Source organism: Neofelis nebulosa, chromosome 2 (assembly GCF_028018385.1).
Source record: "Neofelis nebulosa isolate mNeoNeb1 chromosome 2, mNeoNeb1.pri, whole genome shotgun sequence".
In the NCBI taxonomy this organism is placed as follows: domain Eukaryota; kingdom Metazoa; phylum Chordata; class Mammalia; order Carnivora; family Felidae; genus Neofelis; species Neofelis nebulosa.
In genome coordinates, this window is record NC_080783.1 from 115,606,697 (window position 1) to 115,630,148 (window position 23,452).

At 51.2% G+C, this 23,452-nt stretch overlaps 2 protein-coding genes across 3 annotated transcripts; both read left to right on the forward strand.

Moving 5' to 3' along the window:
- Positions 1 to 290: 290 nt before the first annotated feature.
- On the forward strand, positions 291 to 8,383 carry THEM5 (thioesterase superfamily member 5). 2 transcript variants are annotated; one of them, XM_058715730.1, is made up of 6 exons: positions 294 to 584; positions 1,748 to 1,949; positions 3,169 to 3,307; positions 7,381 to 7,491; positions 7,806 to 7,930; positions 8,228 to 8,383. In XM_058715730.1, the coding sequence occupies exons 1-6, from the start codon at positions 462 to 464 to the stop codon at positions 8,269 to 8,271; spliced, it is 744 nt and encodes a 247-aa protein (XP_058571713.1). In that variant the 5' UTR covers positions 294 to 461; the 3' UTR covers positions 8,272 to 8,383. The 2 variants fall into 2 exon arrangements, with proteins under 2 accessions (XP_058571714.1, XP_058571713.1); XM_058715731.1 differs by lacking the exon at positions 7,806 to 7,930 and having other exon boundaries at positions 291 to 584.
- Positions 8,384 to 16,839: 8,456 nt separating this feature from the next.
- On the forward strand, positions 16,840 to 19,194 carry C2CD4D (C2 calcium dependent domain containing 4D). The gene is made up of 2 exons (XM_058715725.1): positions 16,840 to 16,969; positions 17,814 to 19,194. The coding sequence occupies exon 2, from the start codon at positions 17,896 to 17,898 to the stop codon at positions 19,054 to 19,056; it is 1,161 nt and encodes a 386-aa protein (XP_058571708.1). The 5' UTR covers positions 16,840 to 16,969; positions 17,814 to 17,895; the 3' UTR covers positions 19,057 to 19,194.
- Positions 19,195 to 23,452: the final 4,258 nt, after the last annotated feature.

Sequence of the window (23,452 nt, forward strand, 5' to 3'; positions counted from 1 at the left end):
CCCAACATCCTCCAATCAAGAGACAGACCTCCATTATTCTGGGGATCTTCTTGGATTGTTCCCCAAACACTTCAGGGCAGCCCTCTGAGGATCCATGTACCATATGCTATTTCTTTATGTATTTTTTTTGCCTCGTTAACAAATACTTCTTTCTGGACTCAGACCAGTCCTGTTAAACCTTCATTCCCAAAGAGCATTGGCCCCTCCCCAAGTGCTGGGTGGGGCTTGGGACCAGCTAAAGGCCCCAAGCATCTGTGGGTGTTGTGTCAAACCAGCCCCATCTTGCCTAATCATCTGCAGAAGCTTGCTGATGAAAACCTTGTGACAGAAGGGGAGAGAGACTTGTCTTACAGTTGGCTGTACCAACAGCACCAGGGTGCAGCTAAAGAGCACTCACTCACTTTGCTGCTTCCTTAAGAGCCTGCCAGCAGCCCCACCAGCCCCAATCCTCACACTCAGCCATGATAAGGAGAGGCTTCCAGGCAGTAATAAGACTTGGCCACCACAGAGTCCTTCCTGGAGCCCCCCACGTCCTGCCCAGACTCAACCGCACCTCAGCGTTTGGATCCTCCACAGACTCCCTGGTGAGTAAGTTCCCAGCTCAGCCAGGCAGGCGGCCCTTCTCTTGGGGGCTTAAGGCATAAAGAGCACTCCAAATTTCCACTTCCCAGATCATGGATGGGCAGGTGGGCAGTGTGGTGGGAAGCTATTTGATTTGGCAAAGGGAAGGTACTCTTGGAATACCCAGATCAAGGGGCTTCTGGCTGGCTCGGTAGAGCATGTGACTCTAGATGTTGGGATCATGAGTTTGAGCCCCATGTCGGGCCCAGAGATTACAGAAGGAAGGAATGAAGGGAAGGAGGGAGGAAGGTGTGGAGGAAGGAAGACAAAGAAACCAAGGAGCCAGGATCCAAAACTAAGACCACTAGGACACTTTTGTCCTGGTCTTAATCTTGTGTGGCCACCAACAAGTCGCTTTCCTTCTATGGCACACAGACCACTGCAGCTGAGTTGGGGGGTTCCAGATGGAGGGGTCTGTGTGTGGTTTGGCAAAGCAGCTGGCCTACTGCCCAGAGCAGTGACTGATCCGTGAGCCTTCAATGCCATAGAGGGCTCACGTTGTCTCGCAGATGGTATCACACTTCTGTGGGTGCCAAAACCGTGTTTCAAAGGAACTACTCTGCCCAGGCACACTCACAGCTGTAGTCAGAGCTGGAGTAGCCCCTCAGGTGTGGGGGTGGTAATAGTGGTCTTCAACAACTGTGGTCGCATCCTGTAGGGTAGACAGTGTCTCAGAACAGGTTTTAGTCTGACCATCAGTTCTCACACTCACAAGCTTCAATTAATAGGAGCAGTATTCGCTATTATGGGAAGTTTTATTCCCTGAACCTTTAGCCATATTTCCTCAGTCTCCCCATTTGTACAATGGGGCTCAGACTAGCAGTTCTCAGCCTCAAAGGAGAGTTCACAGGTTTTAAACGGGACCGCCACACAGCAGTATGCCTCTACCTGTCAGCCCTGGTTCCTTTTTTTCCCCTTCCTTTGCAGTTTAGCATCTCCTTACCAGTCACCCACAGGTGTCCCCAAACCCTCTACAAGGAAAATGGGCTGTTTCTTGTATGTCAACACTGGTGGAAGGGCTTGAGGAGCCAGGAACCCAGGAGCAAATCACCTAGAGGTCTCACAGCCCAAGCAGCAGCCTCCCTCCCCCAGGAAGCTGTTTGGTCTCCCTGATTTTGCTGCCCAGGTTTCAAGATTCTGCCTGGAGAAGACGGATTTGAAGGATTATGCCCTTCCCAATGCCAGCTGGTGTCCAGACATGCTGAACTTGTACCAGGAATTTCTGGAGAAGACCAAGACTGATGGCTGGATCAAACTACCCTCCTTCAAGTCCAACAGAGACCACATCCAGGGGCTCAAGCTCCCATTCGGGTTAGCAGCTACCTCAGGTAAGGGCTGGTCTGGGAGGACCCCTGGGCACACCCAGCCCACCTGGGGGTTCAGCCCATCCCTTGCCCTGCACTGACTCTCCACCCTCAGGAAGGAGATACACAAACTCCCTTCCAGTTCTCAGCTGGAAGTCCTTTCTGTGTCTGCCCCACTCCTTATACTGCAGCCCCAGCAGGTGGCGAAAAGAAGAGTATGCTCTCTGGTCTCTAGCTCCCCACCTCCCATCCAAGAGAATATAATCAAGTGGCTACCTTTGCTCCCAGCCAAGAGCAGCCCCCCTGCCCTCTGCCTTCTTACCTGGTGTTCTTCCGTATTGTCAAGCCTTATCCCAAGTCGTCCTCTCCACCCAGTCCCCACCCCCACTGCAGGCCTTGGCATACCATCCTTATTCTACTGGGCCCATAGCCAGTCTCTCAAAACACCCACCAGATGGATAGAACTTTCCACCTTCGTCTTTCTTCTTGTGTGTGCATGCATATGTGTGTGTCAGTGGGTGTCCCTATTTTCTTGTCTCATTCACATATGTGGTTTTCCTGCCTACTCATGAATGTGTGGTCCAGTAGACAGATGACCTTTAGGTTTATGTCACAAACAAAGCAGGGTCACCAAAATAATTTTTTTTTTCGAAGAACTTGGTATTCATCAAAAAAAGATGTAGTTGTTGTCGTTGTCTTTCTGGGGGGAAAAAAACCAGAACTTTGGTAGACTTTTCTGCACTTATTTTACTTTTTGGGTTTTTTAAAGATTTTATTTTTAAGTAATCTCTACACCAATATGGGGCTTGAACTCATAAGCCTGAGACCAAGAGTCACATGCTCTACCAACTGAGCCAGCCAGCACTCCTATTTGACTATGTTTAGTATTTTACTGTTTGTTATTTTGAATTATATATGAATTACATGTTACATTTTAAATTTTCAGTGTTTAAGATCTGTTAAAGTCTTAATCTGGTCCTGATCCTATCTCTACACTCAGCCAGGGAACTTCCTGACTATTCCTCCTTCCAGACTGAGGGATCCCTGAGAAGAGGGCTCTGTCTCCACTCTCAGACTGAAGGCTCCCTGAGGGCAGAGACTGGGTGTCCTCTGGTTCTCTCCTAGACCCTGTGCCTGAGACAGGGCTCCAGACATGGTGCTGAATGGCTGGCCCTGCATCCCAACGGGCCCCATACAATCACGAACTCCCCCTCCAGCTGCAGCCCTTCCCGTCTCTCCCCAGACAAAAGCGACTGGCGCATCTTTACCAGGTGCCTCCAAGTGGAAGGACAAGGCTACGAGTATGTCATTTTTTTCCACCCGTCCAAGAAGAAGTCCATCTGTCTTTTCCAACCTGGCCCCTACCTGGAGGGGGCCCCAGGGTAAGGCCACAGGCAGGGCCTGGGTGGATGTCCTCAGCTGCTTCCTGGGCTTGCTCAGTTGATGGATTAGCCACACACCAGGCCCTGGAGTCTGTACCTCTCCTTAAGGAGCTGGGTGGGGGTAGTGGGAACTGGGCTTCTGTCTCAACATCATGCCTGGGAGGGCATCCTGGGTCGTCTGCTCCAGTCCCCATTGTTCAGACAAGGAGAGCCTCCTTATGGAGATCTGAACATTTCCCAATAAGAAGGTGGTTTTGGGGGCCACTTTGAGAGAAGGGTGTGGTGACCTTGGAAGAGGACAAGATGTGAAGCCAGGCTTCCAGTCCTGCTCTGCCTTGCTGGCCTTTGGACCCCAAGCAGGCAGTTTAACTTCTGGCCTTCAGCCTCATTACCTGAAACCTGGGGCAGTAATATCCATCTGCCTAAGTGGCTGAAAACTATAATATTGTATATACTCATGAACCATACAGCACAATATAGCTATCAGACACCATCTACCCAAACTTCATATTTTACCCGTGGACAAACTGAGGCACACAGAGGTAAGGTAACTTGCCCGTAGGAGCACGGGTAATCAAGGACAGATCAGGACTCTAATCTGGGTCCACCGATCTCTCTATTGTATTCTGCTGTCTTCAAACTTGGAATAGACTGCTAGACATAAATTCCACAAGGGAAATCAAGCTAGCCTTGAGCCTCTTGCCCAAGGCCACTGTGCCACTAAGTCCGTGGTTGTTTGCCTTCTGCTCTGTCACTGTTCCTTCTTTAAACAATCGCTGAAGGCTGTTGGTTCCAGAGTCCCTGCAAGACAGAGGGAGAAAGGGGGAGGCAGCTCTAGGGTCCCAAGGCCTGAGAGGGACTCAGTAGCCGTTAAATTCAGAGATTTGTTTTTTTTAATGTTTATTTATTTTTGAGACAGAAAGAGACAGAGCATGAACAGGGGAGGGTCAGAGAGAGAGGGAGACACAGAATCCAAAGCAGGCTCCAGGCTCTGAGCTGTCAGTACAGAGCCTGACGCGGGGCTCAAACTCACAAACCGTGAGATCATGACCTGAGCCGAAGTCGGACGCTTAACCGACTGAGCCACCCAGGCGCCCCATCGGAGATCTTAATCGATGTCAGCACCTCCACAGGCCATGGTTTCAGACTGCAGCCCTTGGTCGCCTTGGCAATACCAAAGCGGTCTTCCATGGGTACACTGGTTTTCATACTAATGCATGCTGACACTGAGGGACTAGGTCAGAGCCCTGCACAGGTCAGGGATCCCCTTCCTTCTAAAAAGGAAAACCCCAAGTAGGGGGTGAAGTGTAGCTTTTATTTAGGGGCTCATGGATGTGGGGCAGGAGAGACAGAGGAGGACCATCCAACACTGAGGTCAGTAGGTTGAGGGGTCCAGGAAAGAGATTAGTACTGAATAAAAAGAAACGCCCAGTTCAGTCTACTGTGTAGGGAAAAACCCAGTTCTCCTCTACCATTTCTTTCTCTCCTGTGTGTCTCCTTACTGCTCACACAGGACACTTTACTTCTGACACTTCTTATCACCACACGGGTGAAGGCTTTTCCCCACACCAAGCAATTCTGTGACACCAGCTGGGTGTCCTGCAATTCAACTCCATTCTGACACCATCTATCTGGAGAGAGCATCAGATCCCTCAGAGTAAGGGCTAGTCCACAGGCCTGCCCCCCACTTCAGATGTCAATCACAAGTAGCAGGCCCCCAGGCTCCCATGACTTCTATCTGATTTGGCTTTGTTGGGGAGCAAGAATTTCCTGCTGCCTTCAAGGGTCCTTCTAGCTGGATGAGGAATCATATTGATGTGAGACAGATGAACAAGAGGAAATCAAACGTAATAGTGTATAGGGGCGCCTGGGTGGCTCAGTCGGTTGAGCGTCCAACTTCGGCTCAGGTCATGATCTCATGGTTCGTGAGTTTGAGCCCCTCATCGGGCTCTGTGCTGACAGCTCAGAGCCCAGAGCTTACTTCCAATTCTGTGTCTCCCTCTCTCTGCGCTCTTCCCCGGCTTACACTCTGTCTCTCTCTCAAAAATAAACATTTTAAAAACATTTTTAAAAATTATTTAAAATAATCTTCGTGTCAAACTGGCCCATCTTGGGGTGGCTTGCTTTGGCCTCTATCGTTACAATTTGGAGGTTCCTACTAGCACCTCCTCATGTTCAATTACTTTGCTAGAGAGGCTTACAGAACTCCAGGGAACACTTATGTTTACCAGTTTATTAAAGGGTCTGATAAAGGATACCGAAGAATGGTCAGATGAAGCACGTTCATGGGAAATGTCTGGGAGGGTCCCCAATGCATGCAGGAGCTTCTGTCCCTGTGGAGTCAGAGTGCATCACCCTCCTACTGTGCCTGCGTTCACCACCCTGGAAGCTTTCCAAACCCTGCACCATTGGGATTTTATGGAGGCTTCCTCACACAGGCATGATCCGTCATTTACTCCATTTCTAGCCCTCCTCCCTTCTTGAGAGAATGGGGTGGGGGAAGGTGAAAGTGCCAAGATTTCAATCATAGCTTGGTCTTTCTGGGGACAGCCCCCATCCAGGAGCCATCCAGGAGCACGCCCAGAGTTGCCTCAATAGAACAAGACAGTCCCATCACCCAGGAAATTACGAGAGTTTCAGCAGCACTGTGTCAGGAATCAGAGGCAGACACCAATATATATTTTCTATCTTGTCATAAGTACCCACCCAGCCCATAGGCAATTAGGAGGAGTAGGTTACCGGCTGGCCAAGGGCTATCCTGCAGAATCCACGCACTTGCCAATGGGCCCCTGCCTGGCCAGTGAGGATAAGGAAAGAGTGGGTTTGGGGTTCTTCGGCATCAACTCCTTTATCCCTCTTTCAAGCAATGTGGAAGTACACAAGGGGTTTTGTAAACATTACCTCATGTAATCTGATAGGAATTATTTTTGTTTAATTTTTTTAATATTTATTCATTTTTGAGAGAGAGACAGAGTGTGAACGGAGGAAGGGCAGAAAGGGAGACACAGAATCTGAAGCAGGCTCCAGGCTCTGAGCTGTCAGCACAGAGCCTGACATGGGGCTCAAACCCACAAACCAGGACATCATCACCGGAAGTGTCCAAAGTCAGACACTCAACCAACAGAGCCACCCAGGCCCCTTAATAGGAATTCTTTTTATTCACAAATTATAGTGGGAAAACAGGCTCAGAACAGCTTAGCAATTTAGCAGCTCAACTATTTATTTAGCAACTTGCTCAAGATCAAACAGGTAGTGAGAGGTGGAGTCAAACCAGGTGGGTGTGTGGTTCCATGGCCCCAGCTCTCTCCCCTCCTGGTGGTGAGAACAGGAGGGGAATCCATGCTAGCACAGTGGGGCAGCTGGGCTGGTCCATGGAGAACCAGGCTTTTGAAAATGAGAACCCTGAATCTGTTTTGTGCTATCTGTTAGAGTTGGACACCCTTCTATGTTCCCCAACCTCACCAACAGTTAAGTAGCTTTGGCATGCAGGTCAGTTTACATAAGAATGAACATTTCTCTCACTTTAAGTAAAGCAAGAGTTTGCACATCCTGCTGAAGCACGTCCTTTCTGCAGGCAGCCTGCTGGCTGCTCGGAAGGCACTAGAGAGGGCAGAGGTCACATTTCACATTTAGCCGCCTTGAAAACGCAGGCTTGGCCCTGGCACTAGCTATAGTGACAGATAAGGTGGGGGCTGACCCCAGGCTGTGCCTCCAAGCCCAAGCCAAAAAGTACAGGGACTTTCCCCTCCCCTGTATGAGCGCACCTTTCCAAATGATGGCAATTGCTGCCAGCAGTTAGGTGATGAATCAGAAAAATGTTTTTCCATGAACTTTATCAGAAAAAAAAAAAGCCCAACATTTTCCTGGCAAAATAAGATAATTGTGTCAGGGGGTGCTAACATGCTGAAGCAACACAGGAGAAAGGCTGAAGTGACTTTGGCCAGTTTGATCAGCTGGGATCCTACTCTGTTTCCTTTCCCGTCCTGGAGAAAGGTACGGGCAAGGTGGTTCCATGGGCAGGGTCGGGGTCAGGGGGAGGCCCATAGCCCAGGCCTTATTCTCCCCACCCCCAGGTTTGCACATGGAGGGTCCCTGGCCGCCATGATGGATGAGACCTTCTCTAAAACTGCTTACCTGGCTGGAGAGGGGCTATTCACACTAAGCCTCAACATCAGGTTCAAAAAGTAAGTATGAATCCTTGAGGTGTTGGCCAAAGTCACACCTTTTTTTATCACTGAGAGCTGGCCATCCTCAGTGTTGGGTGCAGGAGCCCTGTCTGCTGCTCTCCTCCCCCAGTTGCTGCTAAGCTGTTCCTCTAGTCCCTGGCCAGAGCACACCCTCTCCCATCAGATTCCAGGAGCTACAAATGGGCCCTGAGCCCTGGGCCACTTGTTTCTTGGGGCAGGGTGGGTTGAAGAGAAGGATGAAGTGAAGAGGAGTGAAGGGATGGTGGCCAGGGGTTCACATGATGGCTGGGCTAAGCCACGCCCTCTTTCAGTTTGATCCCTGTGGGCTCTCTGGCTGTGCTGAACGTTGACGTGGAAAAGATCGAGGACCAGAAGCTTTACATGTCCTGCATCGCCCAGAGCAGGGACCAGCAGAGAGTCTATGCCAAGTCCTCAGGTAAGGAGGTTCTCAGCCTCAGCCCAGACTCTGTCCTGCCACCATCACCCTCAGGACAAATGGAAGGAAGAATACTGAGGATCCGGTCCCAAACTGAGGTCCAGCTTTTTAGAGTGGGAATGGGCACCTGCTGTAGACTCTGATGAAATGAGGGAGAACCCGGCTAGGATTTTTTTTTTCTATGTATGAGTGGCCGGACCTGTACCACAAGGACAGGATCCGGTACTAGATAACAGGATGCAAATGCTCTGTGCACCACATCCAGCTCCTGCCACTCAGCTTGCCCTTCTCCTGCAGGTGTTTTCCTTCAGCTTCAGCTGGAAGAGGAATTGTCCCAGTGACAGTCACTGTGCCTGCTCAGGACCTGCTGCAGAGCAAGGAGGGGTCTCCAGGAAGTGACTGGTGAGATGAAGAAGAGGGCACTTTCCTCTGAGTAAATAAAGATTCACAACCTCCTTCTCAGGCTAAGACCCTTCTGTAGTGGGAAGCCAAGATCCTGCCAGCACCCCCCACACACCCACTTTCCCATCATCACCAACCAAGAGATTTCTTCAGCACCTGCACGTCGAGGCCCTGGGTGAGGCACCGAGCACACAGTAACGAGAGACAAAGACAGAGCCCCAGTGCTGAGGTGAACAACAGCAGGCCACAAGCAGGGGGCCCTCAGCTCCTGCCACCCCACCCTGGCTCCTGCCGTGGATGCAGTACAGACACAAAGGGAGGGGTCAATTTCACTCTATAAAGGAGATTTAAAAAAAAAACAAAACACTTTCTAGAGGAAGCAGTGCTTAAACTGAGTCTCAAAACTTGAGTGGTGTTCACCAGGCAAGCAAGGGAGGGGAGGACTCTCCAGGCAAAAGGGATAGTAAAAGCAAAGGAACGGGGTAAAAGGGCAGAGTGACTTTGGAGAAGAGCAAGGTTTTGAGTAGGGCAGGAGTTTAGGAAAAGAGAAGGGGGCAGGGCAGGAGCAGACCATGGAAACCTTCCCAAACCCAGCTAATGCAACTTGAACTTTGTCTTGTAGGCAAGAGGAAGCTTTTAAAGGGTTTAACGTGGAGGCTGGCAGGGGGCAGACATAAAGTTTTGTTTTTTAGGAAGACAACTCTGGTGGCAGTAAGGGGGGAGTCAGCAAGCCTGACGGTGGGAACACTGGCTAGGAGGCCCCTGCAAACCGCCCAGCTAGAGATAGGAAGGCCCTGTCATGAGTCAGAGCTTTGACAATGAGAGAGATGGAAAATGTTACACACACAAGAGTGTGAGACTTTGCCACTTATTATATGTACTGGATTTGTGAAGAAGAATCTTCCAAATGACTCCAAGTTTCTGGCCTGGGGATGGCGGGTGGCCTTGCTGGGAGAACAGAGGAGCAGTTCTGAGGTGGGGGTAGACAATGAGTTCAGTTTCTCACACATTGAGCCTGCCATGCCCGTGGTACTTTTGCCACGTGGCAAGCACCAGCAGGAACCTGGATGTTGTGGTCTGGAGCTGAAGACTGGTGAACAACTGACTCGGTTTGTAAGTCATCAATATGAAAACTGACACAGGACAGCTGGGAGAGAAGTCTACAGAGTGATGGGAGGGGAGGGGAAAGAAATGAAGGATAGGGAAGGGCTCAGAGATAGAACCTTTGGTCACACAAAGGGTTAACATTGGGGCAGAGGACCAAAGAGTCACTAGAGGCCTAAGATAGGACAGGAGTGACTATTCTGAAGAGGGAGAGGTCAGCAGTGTCAAATGCTTAAGAGAAAGCAAGACAGATGAGAACTAAAAACAGTCCTTTGCCTTTGGCAGTAAGGAAGGTGAGGTCTTCTTTGCCGGAAGGTGGGCACAAAATCCAAATTATGTTGAATGAAAAATGGATGGAAAAGACAAAGTGACTCTAGATGATTCTTTCTAAGAATTTCGTTTGTTGTTGTTGTTGTTGTCAATGTTATTTAAAGAAAGAGGGTTGAGTGTATTTATAAATTGCTTTGGAAGGAGCCAGTGGAGAGAGGCTGAAACTCTATAAGAGAGATTGGCGTCATCCAACAGAACAGCTGTCTGGTCTTAGAGATGGATCAAGAGCACAAATGGCAACAGCATCAGTGACTCTGATACCAAGCAGGATGGGAGGTTGAGAGGATTCACGCCAGAGCACCTCAGCTTCCTCGGTGAAACAGGAGGCAAGGCCATCCTTGGGGAGAGAGGTCTGGAGGAAGGGCAGTGATTGGGATAGGCCACTGTGGGGATCAGGAGAACAAACCAACCAGGTCCATGTGGGCCAAGGCATGCAGAAGGCCCAGGTGTTGATGGAAAACGGGGAAGTGCACTGACCTGAGGTAAGGAGAAGGCGTGAGCCAGCTGGCAAGACCACAGGACAATGGCTGATAAATCAGGTGAAGAAACAGTGGTAAAGGAGAAAAGAGAACATGGCCAGAGTAATGGTCTGACATGGAGAAGATTACAGACAGGAGGAGGCACTAGTTATCCAGGAGAAATCAGAACCTCCATCTGAGCTACAGATGAGAGAAGTGGAAAACCGAGCAGCCTCCTCAGGGATGGCAGGACTCTGTTAAGACAACTGGGTGCAGGGGATGCCCAGGAAGAGGTCAAGGACTGGAGAAGTTTTACCAAAGAATGAGAATTCCAAAGGGCATATCACAAATGATTGTTAATTATTAGGTGTGGTGAAGCCAAATACTAAAACAGGTAAACCTTTACAGCTCCATAGCACAACCCATATCTTAAATAGAATGGACTTCTTACGCACATAAAGTCCAGTTGTTGGTGTATAGGAGTCATTCAGGAATCTGGCTGACAAAAGTTCTGCCATATCCAACATATAATTTCCAGACTCATCCTGGGTGTTGATATCCAGTTACCAGATGGGAGAGGAGAGAATCACAAGGGAGGTGTTTGGGGGCCAAACTTCAATGTATTTCCATTGCCAGAACTCAGTCATGAGGCCCCAATAAACAGCAAAGGGAGGTTGGTTGGAGAATATGGTCTAACTATATGTTGTGGAAGAAAGAGAAAAGGGATTGGTGAGTAGCCAGCAACTACTGTCTCAGTCTGAGAGGAGGATCATCAGAGAAACAGTCTACGCCCAAACCCTTATCCTGGCAAGTGAAGAATTCAAGTTCAGGCCTAGGCTGAGGTTCCAGGATCTGGGGCTGGGGCTGGGGATTCAGGGGATCAGAGAGAATGGACCCCTTTGTGGCATGGAACAGGGCCAGAGAGTTGTACACAAAGTCAGCAGTGGTGGGGAGGTAGGGAAATCAGGTTCTCTTTCTAGTAATTAGACCACATACTTTCTAAGCCACCAATCTTGAATAATGGGTCAAAGATTGGTGGACCTAGATTTGAAGGGCCTTGACCCAGTGGTCCTCAAAAGCTAGAGTCATACCAGAGGCCATAGCCAGAAATCTCATGGCAGCCAACTTTCCACCCCGCCCCCATATATTCACATCAAAACCCTATTTTTCTGTGTTTACAGTTGCCCTGATAATCTACAAACACAGTGCATACCAAAAACTTGATGGACCTGATGGACCTTTATTCACAGTCAAGGAGAGCCTATTTGTCATTAAAACACTTCCAATCAAGGAAAAGAATAAAAACAAAATAGTTGTACTTAAGTTTCCATCTTAAAACAGATTAGATGCATCTGATACTTCTAAAAGAAACAGGTAGAAATCTACAGAGGTGGGAAGGCCCCACAACCTGTCTGAGAGTGTCAGGCTTCACTGGATAAGACCAGGAGGGTGAGCAGGGACACTGGTAAGTGAAATGTTGTCATCATCTCTAGGCTCTAGGGCTTTGACAAACACCCCTCCCCTCCAGGAGGCCAAGTTGTGCAGCTTTCTAGGCAGAAACAGGGGAGGTGCTGCCTCCACACTTAAAACAAATTTACCTGGAATGCAACTATTGTAAAAGTAGATGGAGTGGAATCCAACTGGCCATCCAGACAAACGTGGCAGCTTCTCCTGCTTACAGCAGAGGATATGTGTTCTCCAGAAGCCTGAGTCAAGTGTCAAGAGAACTGAAGAGTAAATAAGACAGCTGTAAGAACAACCAGTTCAAGAAGGCAGGAGACATTGGGAGCTCACCCCAGCTCTTGAAGAAGGGACCCCTAAGGCCTTCCCGGAACTGCAAAGCTAGATCATTCATCAAAGGTCCTGGGTAAGGAGCCAGAGCTATCAGACACAGTAGATCACCAACCCCCTCACCTGCCAGCACCCATAGTGAGCACTGGTGGCCAAGTTATGCTACCTGAGGCCACCCCTCAAGGCCATGGGACAGACAGCTTAGCGAGACCCAAAAGCCCAGAGAGTCCTGTAACTGTTGCCTGTCTACCTGGAGGAAAGGCCTGTGCCCTGCCTGCCTCTTCATCAGGCTTCAACCCAGATAAACTCTTTAATGCCCCGTCCTCCAGGTGTGCCTCTACAATGGCATTGGCAGGAAAAAGGAGATGAGGGCCCTCAGTCACATGTAATGTCCCCCAGGAGCAGCAGTGATGGTGCTGGAGGAGGTGAGGAGGCAGCACTCTGGGCCTCATTCAAGGCAGTAGTTCTGCTCAAATCCAAAGACCTCTAGGGTATAAGAAAGAACAATGCTCTTTGAGACAGAAGATCTTGGCTTCTAGTCTCAACTCTGCTACTGTTTGGCAAATCATTTCTTTCCAGGTCTGATATCTTACTGTTCTCATTAAGTCATCTTATGACTACTCAGTGTGCCAGTCATTTGTTTGATGGCTCCCAGATCCCCACCCCTCCCCTACTCTGCCTTAGATTGTGCAGAGCTAGTGCATACAAACTACAGTTCCCAGTCTCCCTTGCCACCTGTCTTTGAGAGGCCCTAGTGGCCGACTGGAAGTTGGAAAGTAGAAAGAAGTAAGGGTAGTTCTCCCCTTCTCTTTGCTTTGAAAGGTGACTCAAGTAGTGCCTGTGTCTCCATGGTTCCAGATCCTGGTAGACAGTCCTCACCATCCTATTTGCCTTCTTAGCTTCTTCAATACCTTTGTAACAAGTTCCCTGTGTTAAAACTCCCTCTGTTGAACTACCCAGCAAGTGCTGTTTTCCTCACCAGACCCTGACGGATACAGCCAGGCTGTGGATTATTTGTAATCAGTTCTCAGTCCCTGCACTGTGCAGCCCAGGTGGTGTGCACTCTTATATGCACCCCTGACTTCATCCACCAAGAGAAGGAAATGGAAGGAGAGAGGGAGCCGGAAACTGAATCGTCAACCACTGAGCAACAGTCCTAAACCAAATCTCTGCCCATTTTCCCCCTACATCTGTACAGCTGAGCACAGCTAGAGAAAAATCTTGCAGCCATGCTGCCCGGTCTCAGCATAAAGTCATGGTTGCTCTCCTAAAGGCGAGCCTGCAGTACTGCCCAGGACCCATCTTGCATTTTCCCTAGAGCACCCAGTCCCCTGTCCTCCTGGGTGACTGTTCCTTTCCTGGTCCCCTCTACTCAAACCCTAAAGCCACCTTCTCCTGCATCAATCATCACTCTCAGCTGGTGACCTGAGTAATTAGAAGCATTCAGAGGAAACAAGTTCCCACCACCCACTCCTCCACCTTCTACCTCTATCCAGTTACTCTATGTTCTCCCCAGTAGCTGGGTGAACTGTTTACACAGCAGGCAAAAGACAATTCCCAGAATGATTTCTCACACACGACATCTATTTCTTCAGGAATATTGCTGCACCAATTCTCCTCTGTCTCTTCTACATTACCAATTTTCCCCTTCCTAAGGGATCTTTCCCATCAGCATACAAACACACCACTATTTCTGTCATTTAAAATTTTTTCTCTTGATTCCACTCCCTCCCACCCCTGGCCACTACCCCATTCCCCCGTGCTCTTCTAGTAAATCCTTCAAGAGAATTGTTTTTGCTCTCTCTTTCCCCTAACCTTTCGGCAGCCCACTCCAACCAGGCTTTTGCTTCCGCCACCCCTTGAAACTGGTCTTCTCAAAGTCACCAGTGACTTTGCATTGCTAAATCCAGTGATCAATTCTCAGTCCTCACCTTACTGGATCTTGTCACAGCATCTGGCACAGCTCGTTCTCCTCCTCTCCCCTCTAAATATCGGCATGCCCAGGACTCAGTTTGAGTCTCAAGCCTCAGACCCTTACTCTTTTCTACCTACATTTCAAGTCTTGTGACTTTAAATTCTGTCTTCATTTCTCTTGGTGCCCACATTTATATTTCCAGTCTGGAACTCTCCTCTGAGTTCCAGGTTCATAAATCCAATTGCTTACCCAGCGTCTCCATTTAGATGTCTGGCACGCATCTCAAACTTAATAGATCCAAAGCTGAGCTCCTAAACTTTCCTCTTCTCAACAAATGATAACTCCATTCCTCCAGTTGTTCAGGCCAAAAACTTTGTATCGTTCTCTTTCTCTTCAGGTGGGGATGGGTCCATTTATTGGCTTTAGCTTCAGAATAGATCCAGATCCTGAGTCATGCCCCAATCATCTTGAACAAAGATTATTTCAATAGTCTCCCATCTGGTTTCTTTAATTATGCCTTTATCCCCTTCATTTCATTCTCAACACAGCTGCCAGAGCAACTCTTTTAATACGTGTCAAGTCATGTCATTCCTCAGCTCATTATAAGTAAAAGCTAAAATTGTCACAGTGGCTATAAGCCCCAACAGCATCTGTCCCTGTTATCCCTCTGACTCCCTCTCTTCTTCACTCATTGTGTACCAGCTATGCTGGCTGCTTTGCCTCCTTGAAAACTCTAGGCATGCCTCCGCCTCAGAGCCTCTCACTGGTAATTCCTTCTGCCCAGAATGCTTTTCCCTCAGATAACCTTCCTCTCTCCTTCATGTCATTTCTAAAATGTTCTCTTCTCAAGATGGCCATCCCTGACCACCCCATTTAAAATTGAGTGCTCCTCTATAATCCTTTCCTACTTTTACTTTCTCCCCAAACACTGATTTCCTTCTAATAAACTGTACTATTTTTACTTTTTTTTTTTTTTTTTTTTGTCTATTATCTTTCTTCCTCCACTAAAGCATCAACTTCAGCTGGCTAGGAGATGTATCTCTTTTTTCACTGCTATATCCTCAAGTCCAACACAGTGCCTGGCACATGGTAGGTAGTCAATGACTGAATGAATGAATGAATGAGGCCGCAGAATCAAACTTGTCTGAATCCTACCCCACACCTGGACTTCTTATTATAGAAGCAAAAAATGTCTTATTGTCAAGTCCAGATTGAGTTGGGTTTTCTGTTTTCTTGTACTTTTAGCAGAAGTGAGCTGAATTGATGCCCATGTATTATCTGACTTAGTCCTCATACTAACTCTGAGGATTAGGTATGTTCTCTCCGTCTTCCAGATGGGAAAAGTGAACCCTGGACAGATTAAGTTATATGCCAGAGATCACACAGCTAGTAAATCGCAGAGCTGAGATCCTCAACCCATCTGACTGATGCCAAAGCCATGAGTTCTTGGCTGCAGCACTCCATGCAGACCACCCTCCCGAGAAAGGACACCAGGGCTGAGCTGAGTGAGGAGCTAAAAGGTCTGGGTCAGTACTAAAAGGTCTGGGGCCACCAGGGACCTCCATAAAAGAAACACTTGCTTTTTCAAAACTCTCAAGTATCAGATGTTAAAATACCATCGTGTTTCCTGCATTTCACCATTTGTCTTGTTGTTGTTGCTTGCATCTTTATTGTCTGTCTCTCCCCTTAGACTGCCCCCCATTCTATATATCCCCAGCACATAACACAGTGAATGGAAGACTGAATTGATTCAGGTATAATTCTGCTTAATGTCATTAATTCATTCAACAAATCCTGATTAAGAACTTGCCTGTACTAAGCACTGTCCTCATGATGCTTCCAGTCTAGTAAGACACTAAATAATCACATACAAAAATCACAGAGAAAAAAAAAACCTGTGACCAATGCCAGAAAGGAAAGGTATGGGGCACTGTGAAAGTATACAAGAGAAGTCCCTAATTTATTTTTTTAAGTTTATTTATTTGAGAGAGAGACAGAAAGCCAGCACAGGAGGGTCAGAGAGAGGGAGACAGAGAATCCCAAGCAGGCTCCACACTGTCAGTGCAGAGCCTGATGCGGGGCTCTAACTCATATACCAGGAGATCATAACTTGAGCTAAACCAGAGTCAGAGGCTCAACCAACTGAACCATGCAGAAGTCTCTAATTTAGATGGAAGGCTATCAGATCTGAAGGATGAAAGGGGGGTGTGGTCCTAGGGGAGGAAATAGCCTATGCAAAGATCCTAGGTAGGGAAAGAGCCTGACGCCTTCGAGAGACTGAAGGATGGTGGGTGAAACTGAGGGTCGCATCTTGCCAGTGGTGGCCTGTGCTTCCTAGGATCTGCTTGCAGGAGAGGGGAAGGAAAGGCGAGGCAGCCTCCATGTTCACAGTTTAACAGCCTTCTGCCAAAGACAGGGAGCACAGGCCAGCTTGAGCTTGGCCCAAGGACAGAAGGAGCTTTGTCCTCAGTGTCTCTATGTTCAGACATTTGGATCCTGGTCACTTTTCCTTGGGCCAGTGTAATTCAGAGAACTAGTCACAGAAAGTCACTCTGTCTGGGAAGCTATTGTGATGGCTCCAGAACTGCACAGGGTGTTGGGGGGAGGGGAGGGGGTGGTCAAAGGATTCCAGCAAGGAAGGCTTTGCAGAATATGTGGTTTGTGTGATCAAGGCGATGGGTTTCACCCGGCAGGGCTAGGGTGTGGCCAGTGCAGCACACAGGGTGGTGGAGGCCACTGCCCGATGATAACGACCTCCTCACTGCAGCCCTCCCAGGGGCGGGGGGAGCAGAAGAGGCTGGGGTCCCAGGACCGGCTTGCTGCTAGAAAGCTGGAGGAAGGAGTTAAGAAGGACGGGCTGATGACCGTGGAGACAGAGCTCTGTTTATCCAGGAAAAGAGGTCGTACGTAGGCAGCGGAGGCCCCTGCCAGCTCCTCCCAGAAGGACTGGGCTGGGGGAGCAAGCCGGAGAGGAAGCTACTCCCCTCCTGGCTCTGAACGCCTGCTGATCAGAGGCCAGGAACCGGCGGCGGCCTACAGGTGAGGCCTGCACCCCGGACGTCCGACGGAGCCTGCCATGGGCTCGGACTCCCAGGCGGACGGCCGGAACGCCGCGGTCCCGCGGGTGGGGCCCGGGGGTGCGGTAAGCGAGCGGCAGCGGAGCCTCTGAGGGAGCCGCTCTGGGGGTGGCGGAGAATCAATACCGCCTTTGTGCTCAGTGGTTTCCTGGGGAGAAAAGGAGTGGAGAGTGGGAGTGGCGGCCCAACGGCCGGGCCGCCCGGCAGACTCGGGATGTAGCGGGGCGGGGAGGCTGGGAACGGGACAGTCAGGGCTTGGGGTGGAGAGGATTCTGTGTCCCCTAGAGGTGCATCTCCTTGGACGGCCCTGAATGCTCGCAGGACAGCGGCCAGGTGTGCAGCGAGTCCGCTTCTGGCCTCGAGCCGCTCGGAAGGGAGAGGGAGGAGCAAGAGGAGGCAGGTGGGGCTGGGGCCAAAGGATGGCTCAGTCTTACGAGGATTTTGCCGAGGCGCGAGGAAGGCAGCCAAAGGGGACGCCGGACAAGATCTTGGAGGAGAGTCTGCGTCTTCGGGACGCGCGAGGGAGAAGGGGATGAGCTTGCCCAGGGCCTCTATGCCTCTTCAGGGGAGCAAGATGTACAAGCGGAGTTTGGGATCTGAGTCCGTGTTTGTGACTACAGACCTTTTGATGATTCGAGAATGTCCCTCTAATTCTCCTAACAGTAGCTAGAGTTCTTTCTAGTGGGTATGTTGGGCCTTCTTCTAACTCTTTAGAGTGAACACCGTTAGCACTAACTGCGGAGTCTGCATTTGCCGAGGCCTGCATCTGAAAATGTGACTGTCCGATGTCCTCCATTTCTCCCCAGGCCTCCAGGCTTCACAGCCCCGTTTTTCCCGCCCAGAGAGGGGCCCGCGCGCTGGGGGCAAAGTGCTCGGCCCACCCGGTGTATGTTCGGAGCATCACCCACCTACCCACCTCAAGCCCTCTTCTCTCCTCCGAAGGCCTCCCCTCCCGGAACGCTGAAATTGCACCTTCTCGGCCTCGCGGAATTCGGACTTCCGCCATCCTCACCCCACTTCATGTGGCTCTTGGAGAAAGCCGGCTACAGGCTGGGGGCCCCGGAGTCCGGGCCCCGATGGGCGCCGTCCAACCTGCTCCCCAAGCGCCGAGCCCGGGGCCCTCCCGTGCGCGCCTGTCCTAACGTCCTCACCCCCGACCGCATTCCGCAGTTCTGCATCCCGCCCCGGCTCCCAGACCCCGGCGGCGCCCAGCCCCCGGCTGGGCGCGGCCTCCCCGCGGCCTGTTCGCTGCCGCACCTGGCGGGCCGCGAAGGCTGGGCCTTCCTGCCTGAGAGCCCGCACACACGCCGGCGCGAGTCCCTGTTCCACCCGCCGCCCCCCGCCGCCGCCAGGGGGCTGTCCCCGGCGCACGCCCGGCTGCACGTATCCGCCCCGGACCTGCGCCTCTGCCGGGCCCCCGACAGCGACACGGCCTCGTCGCCCGAGTCGTCGCCCTTGGGCTCGCCGCGGCCAGACCCCGGCCGGCCCCGGCCGCGCTCGGCGGCCCGGGAGGAGGCGAGCTCCGCCGGCACCAGCCCGTACGCGCCGCGCCGCGCGGGGCCGCCGCTCTTCCACCCGGACTTCCCGTGCTGCCGGCTGCGGCCCACCAAGGAGAGTGTGCTGCGCCTGGCGCCCGGAGGGGGCCAGCTGCGGCTCTCCGCCGAGTACCTGGCCGGGCCCGGGCGGCTGCGCCTGCGCCTGGTGAGCGCCGAGGGCCTGCCGCGGTCGCGGGCCGGGCCCGGGAGCGGCGGCGGCGGCTGTTGCGTGGTGCTGAGGCTGTGGCCGCGCGTCCGGCCGCGGGGCCAACGGAGCCGCGTGGTCAAGTGCAGCGCCAACCCCATCTTCAACGAGGACTTCTTCTTCGACGGGCTGGGGCCGCCAGACCTGGTGGCCCGCAGTCTGAGGGCCAAGGTGCTAGACCGGGGCGCGGGCTTCCGCCGAGATATCCTGCTGGGAGAGTGTGAGACGCCTCTTACGGCCCTGCTGCCCCCCTTGGGTGGGGAGCTGGGTCCAGGGGCCTCCCTGGCGCCTGGCCATCTCAGCCCATAGGCTGAGAACCTGTCTTTTCCTCAGGAGGCCTCCACGCGATCTGCAGTATTCGTTCTTTTCAGGCTGCCTGGCCGGTATTTATTTTTGCTAATAAAGTGCCTGCTTCTAGCAGGGTTTCTCCCCTGTTGGCACCCTATACTCTCAGATCTGCAGCCTACTCTCTTCCCTCTGCCATGGCTGTACCAGGGATGGAAGAAGCGCATTCACACTGAGTTGGAGCAGACCTCAAGTGGTGGTTCTCAAACTTGAATAAGCATTAGAATAATCAGACATCAGCAATGCTGAATGAGTGTGTTAAATATGCAGACTCCTGGGCTCCATCCCCAAGAGACCCTGAAGCTAGTTTAATAGGTCTGGGCTGCGTAGGTCCTAAGATCCTGTCCAAAAAGGCCTCCACCCCTCCTGGGGGCCCTCCAATCACTGAGTCACTCCAGAAAAAAGCTCTGTGACTGAAACAAACATCAGCCACACTCCCCCTGCCCCCCACCAGTCCCCCTATCTCCGGGGATTCCAGCAGTCCTCCACTCATCTACTCCCCACTTGTACCCACATCTGTCATGAAAAGAGATGAAATTTCTGTATCTTGATGAGTGAGTCAGGAGACATCAGACACAGTGCTGAGTTAGGTGTCCTGTCTCTTGCTTATTCCTGTGCCATCCTAGGAGGCAAAGCAGGAACCGAGAGTCAGACCAGCACGTGGGGACTGAATGATGGAGATAAAATGTCCCAGGGATTCATATGGGGAGGGAGTCCCACCTGAGTGTGAGAGCACTTCTTTTTTTTTTTTAATGTCTTTTAATTTATTTTTGAAGGAGAGAGAGAGACAGAGCATGAGTGGGGGGAGGATCAGAGAGAGAGGGAGACACAGAATTCGAAGCAGGCTCCAGGCTTGATGCTGTCAGCATAGACCCCGACATGTGGCTCGAACTCATGAACTGTGAGATCATGACCTACGCAGAAGTTGGATGCTCAACCTACTGAGCCACCCAGGCACCCCGAGAGCACTTCTTAAGGATGCCCAGTGAATAGGGGGAGGGTGGGGATGATGGATAAATGTAGGTCAGATTCTGTCTACCTCCTACCTAAATGTCCCGATGTCAGCAGTGACCTTCTTCTCTCTCCACCTTCCCTGGAGTAGGTTCCTCTTGGCTCAGGCCAGGCTTAGAGAAAGGTAGGAGGGAGGAGGGGAAGAAAGGGAGGAAGGGAGGGAAGGAGGGGGGAGGAGAAGACACTGGGCCAACCAGCTTCTTTCCGCCTCCCCCTTGGGCCCTTTCTCAGTTTCCATGGTGCCCTGAATGGGGGCGGGGAGGGGCGGGAAGAGCCTGCTGGATCCTGATAGCCCTCGGTATGTGTAATGCTAACACAACACACACATACCTCCATTCAGATCGCCCAGATTCCTTCTCCATCCTCTAGTTAGGTACCCCCACCTGTTGCCCCAGCCCAAGACCAGTGAAATCTTGCTCCAGATGTCCACCAGGTGGTAGCATTGACCAAGCAATAATAAGTGCTAACAGCTACCAGGATTATCACCAAGCAAGGAACTGTTCAACAACTTGTCGACTCAGTTTCTTCTTCCCAGCAATTCCCAGAAGGGTTAAGTGCTATTGTTATCCAATATGACCTTGGTCTTTACTCATCTACTGAGGAGTAAAGCTAGGATTTGAACCCAGAGAGTATGGCTTGAGTCTGGGCTCTTAATCCCCTCATTATCTAATATATAGGTGCCAGCTGCAAGTTCCCAACCAGGTCACTCTGAAAGGGGTCTCCTCCTGCCCTAGGATGACAGCACTCCAATTTTTTCAATCTGTGAAGTCACCCATGGGTCTAGCTCTGTCCTTAGAACTGTCCTACTTCAACCCCACCCCACCCCTGCCCCCATAATAACCTTTGGTAAGCAACTGCATTTGATGCCCAATTGAAAGTCCCTGGAAAGAAATGTAGAGGCCCTTTAACTTTCATTCCTGCATTCCTGCAATACAAGGTAGGGAGGCCCTACGAGGTGCCAGGCAGTGATCAAAACAGACATGAGGTTCAAACAAGTTACAAAATGAGTAAGTAAAATGTAAAAAAAAAAAAAAAAAAAAAAAAAAGTTATTTGGTAAGATAGAGAAAAAGAAAGCAGGAAAGGGGCATAGAAAAGGGGAGTCACTGAGGCGCCTGGGTGGCTCAGTCAGTTGAGTGTCCGACTTCGGCTCAGGTCAGGATCTCACAGTTTGTGAGTTCGAGTTTGAGCTCCGTGTCGGGGTCTGTGCTGACAGCTCAGAGCCTGGAGCCTATTTCAGATTCTGTGTCTCCCTCTCTCTGCCCCTTCGCTGCTCATGCTCTGTCTCCCTCTGTCAAAAATGAATAAACGTTAAAAAAAATTTTTTTAATTAAAAAAAAAAAGGGGAGTCAGATAAAGAGAAGGGAGGACTATAGGAATGGAAAGAGAGAGGGATGGACCAAAACATCTTTTGTTAACCACAGTACTTTGTACCAGGTCTCGTGCCTTACCTGTGTTATCCCAGTAATCATCACAACCACTCAGTAAGGTAGTTATTGTTTGTTAGTCCCATTTTCCTGACAGGCAGGTCAGGGAAAAGCCAGGCTGCAAGGAAGGTTTAGGACCCTGGCTCCACCAGATGCCCCACCCCACTCTGCTGCTCAGAGGCAGCTGTGAGGTGGGAATTCACAGAGCAATTCACTCAGTTCAAAGCCGTCAGCTGGCCCCTGTGATGGGGGCCACAATGTCCCTGGAGAAACTTCCTGGCCAGCTAAAGCCACAGAAACATGCCCTAGGACAAATCAGGTCCTAAGAACCCCTCCTGTGTGCACACAGCTGGGGCCTCAAAGCCTCCAGGACAGTTATTGTTGTCCCCTTTTTACTGATGTGGTAACTGGAGACCAATAAATGGCAGGCCACCTTCTTATCCAAGTCTTTTGGCTCTAAAAACCAGAGCTCCTGCCTTTCAACCCTCCTTGCTGCATCCAAACCTAAGTGACCACAAATGTTAACTGACAGATGAGTGATACAGGCAGGGTCACCATAGAAAGTTCAGGGCCAGGAGCTGGGGTCAAACTCCTGCTGTTCCCTCCACCCACAGTGGCCTTTGTGACAGGAAAGGGGAGGGGTGGAGGCTGTGAGATCTACAGATGTTTATAGAGCACCGGTTGTGCTTCTTCTAATGGTTTGGGGAGGAGGAGGGACAACCCCCTCCTTGGGTCACTCCAGTGGGTTGGTGGGTTGAGGTCTCCCCTCCCCACCCCACCCCACCCCCCGCCCCGCATGGACCTCTTAGAGAAGACCCAGGAAAGGTTGTCCTAATCAATGAATCAGGCTTCCCAGAGGGGTGGCCCTTGGAGGATGGGGCTGGGGTAGTATGTGGTCCGCAGCCTGCCCAGGCCCCACATATACTTTCCACCTCCACACCCCCAGGCACCCCCCTGGAAGGGCAGGCTCGCACTGAGCTTCAAGTGGTTTCTGTGGCTTAGGTGGGGGGGGAGGGAAAACAAGTTGGTGACTGCTCTCCGGTTCCAAGCCACCACCACCACCCTCCACCCTCTCCAGGCTGCTTGCTGGCCCCCTGAGTTGAGATTCCCCAGCCTGATAAGGGAACTTGGGCACGTGGGGGGTGAAATGATTCTCAGATCCCTATCAGCCTCTTCCTTGCATAAGAATGTAAGAATGCATCGGAGGAAAAAACCACTGCCTGATTTTTGAAAGGACTGATTCCTCCAGAAAAAGGGGCTGTGATTGGAGCAGGAGGGAGGAAGGTTAGGCATGGGGGTGGTGGGGGGGTACTTCCAAAAGGATGACCATGGTACCTTCTTGCCCTAGGGAGAAAGAGCCCCAGGCATGTATGCTTAGGGCAGGGAAGGAGTAGAGACCTGAGAGTGTCCAGGAGGCACGTGACTCACAAAGACCCAGAGGCCAGGACCCTGTCTTCCCGACCCCTGGCACTTCATTCTCACCCTGCACAGTGGCACAATTAGCATGGCTAGGAGAGACAGCCATGCCTGTAGTATCTGGGGTGGGCAAGACCACCTGGCACAGTGCCAGGGCCTCCACTCTGTACTCATAACTGGGATGTCAGAAAAGACCCTGGGAGACCCAGAGTCACAGAGGAAGAGAGGCTGAAAGAGGAGAAAAGATGGAGAGGTACAGAAGACAGACCCATAGACAGAGAGGAGCTGGCAGGAAGAAACACAGATAGAGGATCCTGAGTGGAAGCAAAGCCAATCACCGGGCTAGGAAGTGGGGAGCAGTCCAACATGACCCCAGCCCTCCCCTGCAGCCCTGTCCCTCAGCCTCAGGCTGACTCCTCCTGTCTGCCAGGGGGCACTGGGTGCTTTGGAGAGTTTTGCCTCCCACTCCAAGCCTGCCCAAGGGGGAGAGCCCCCAAAGCAGACCAGC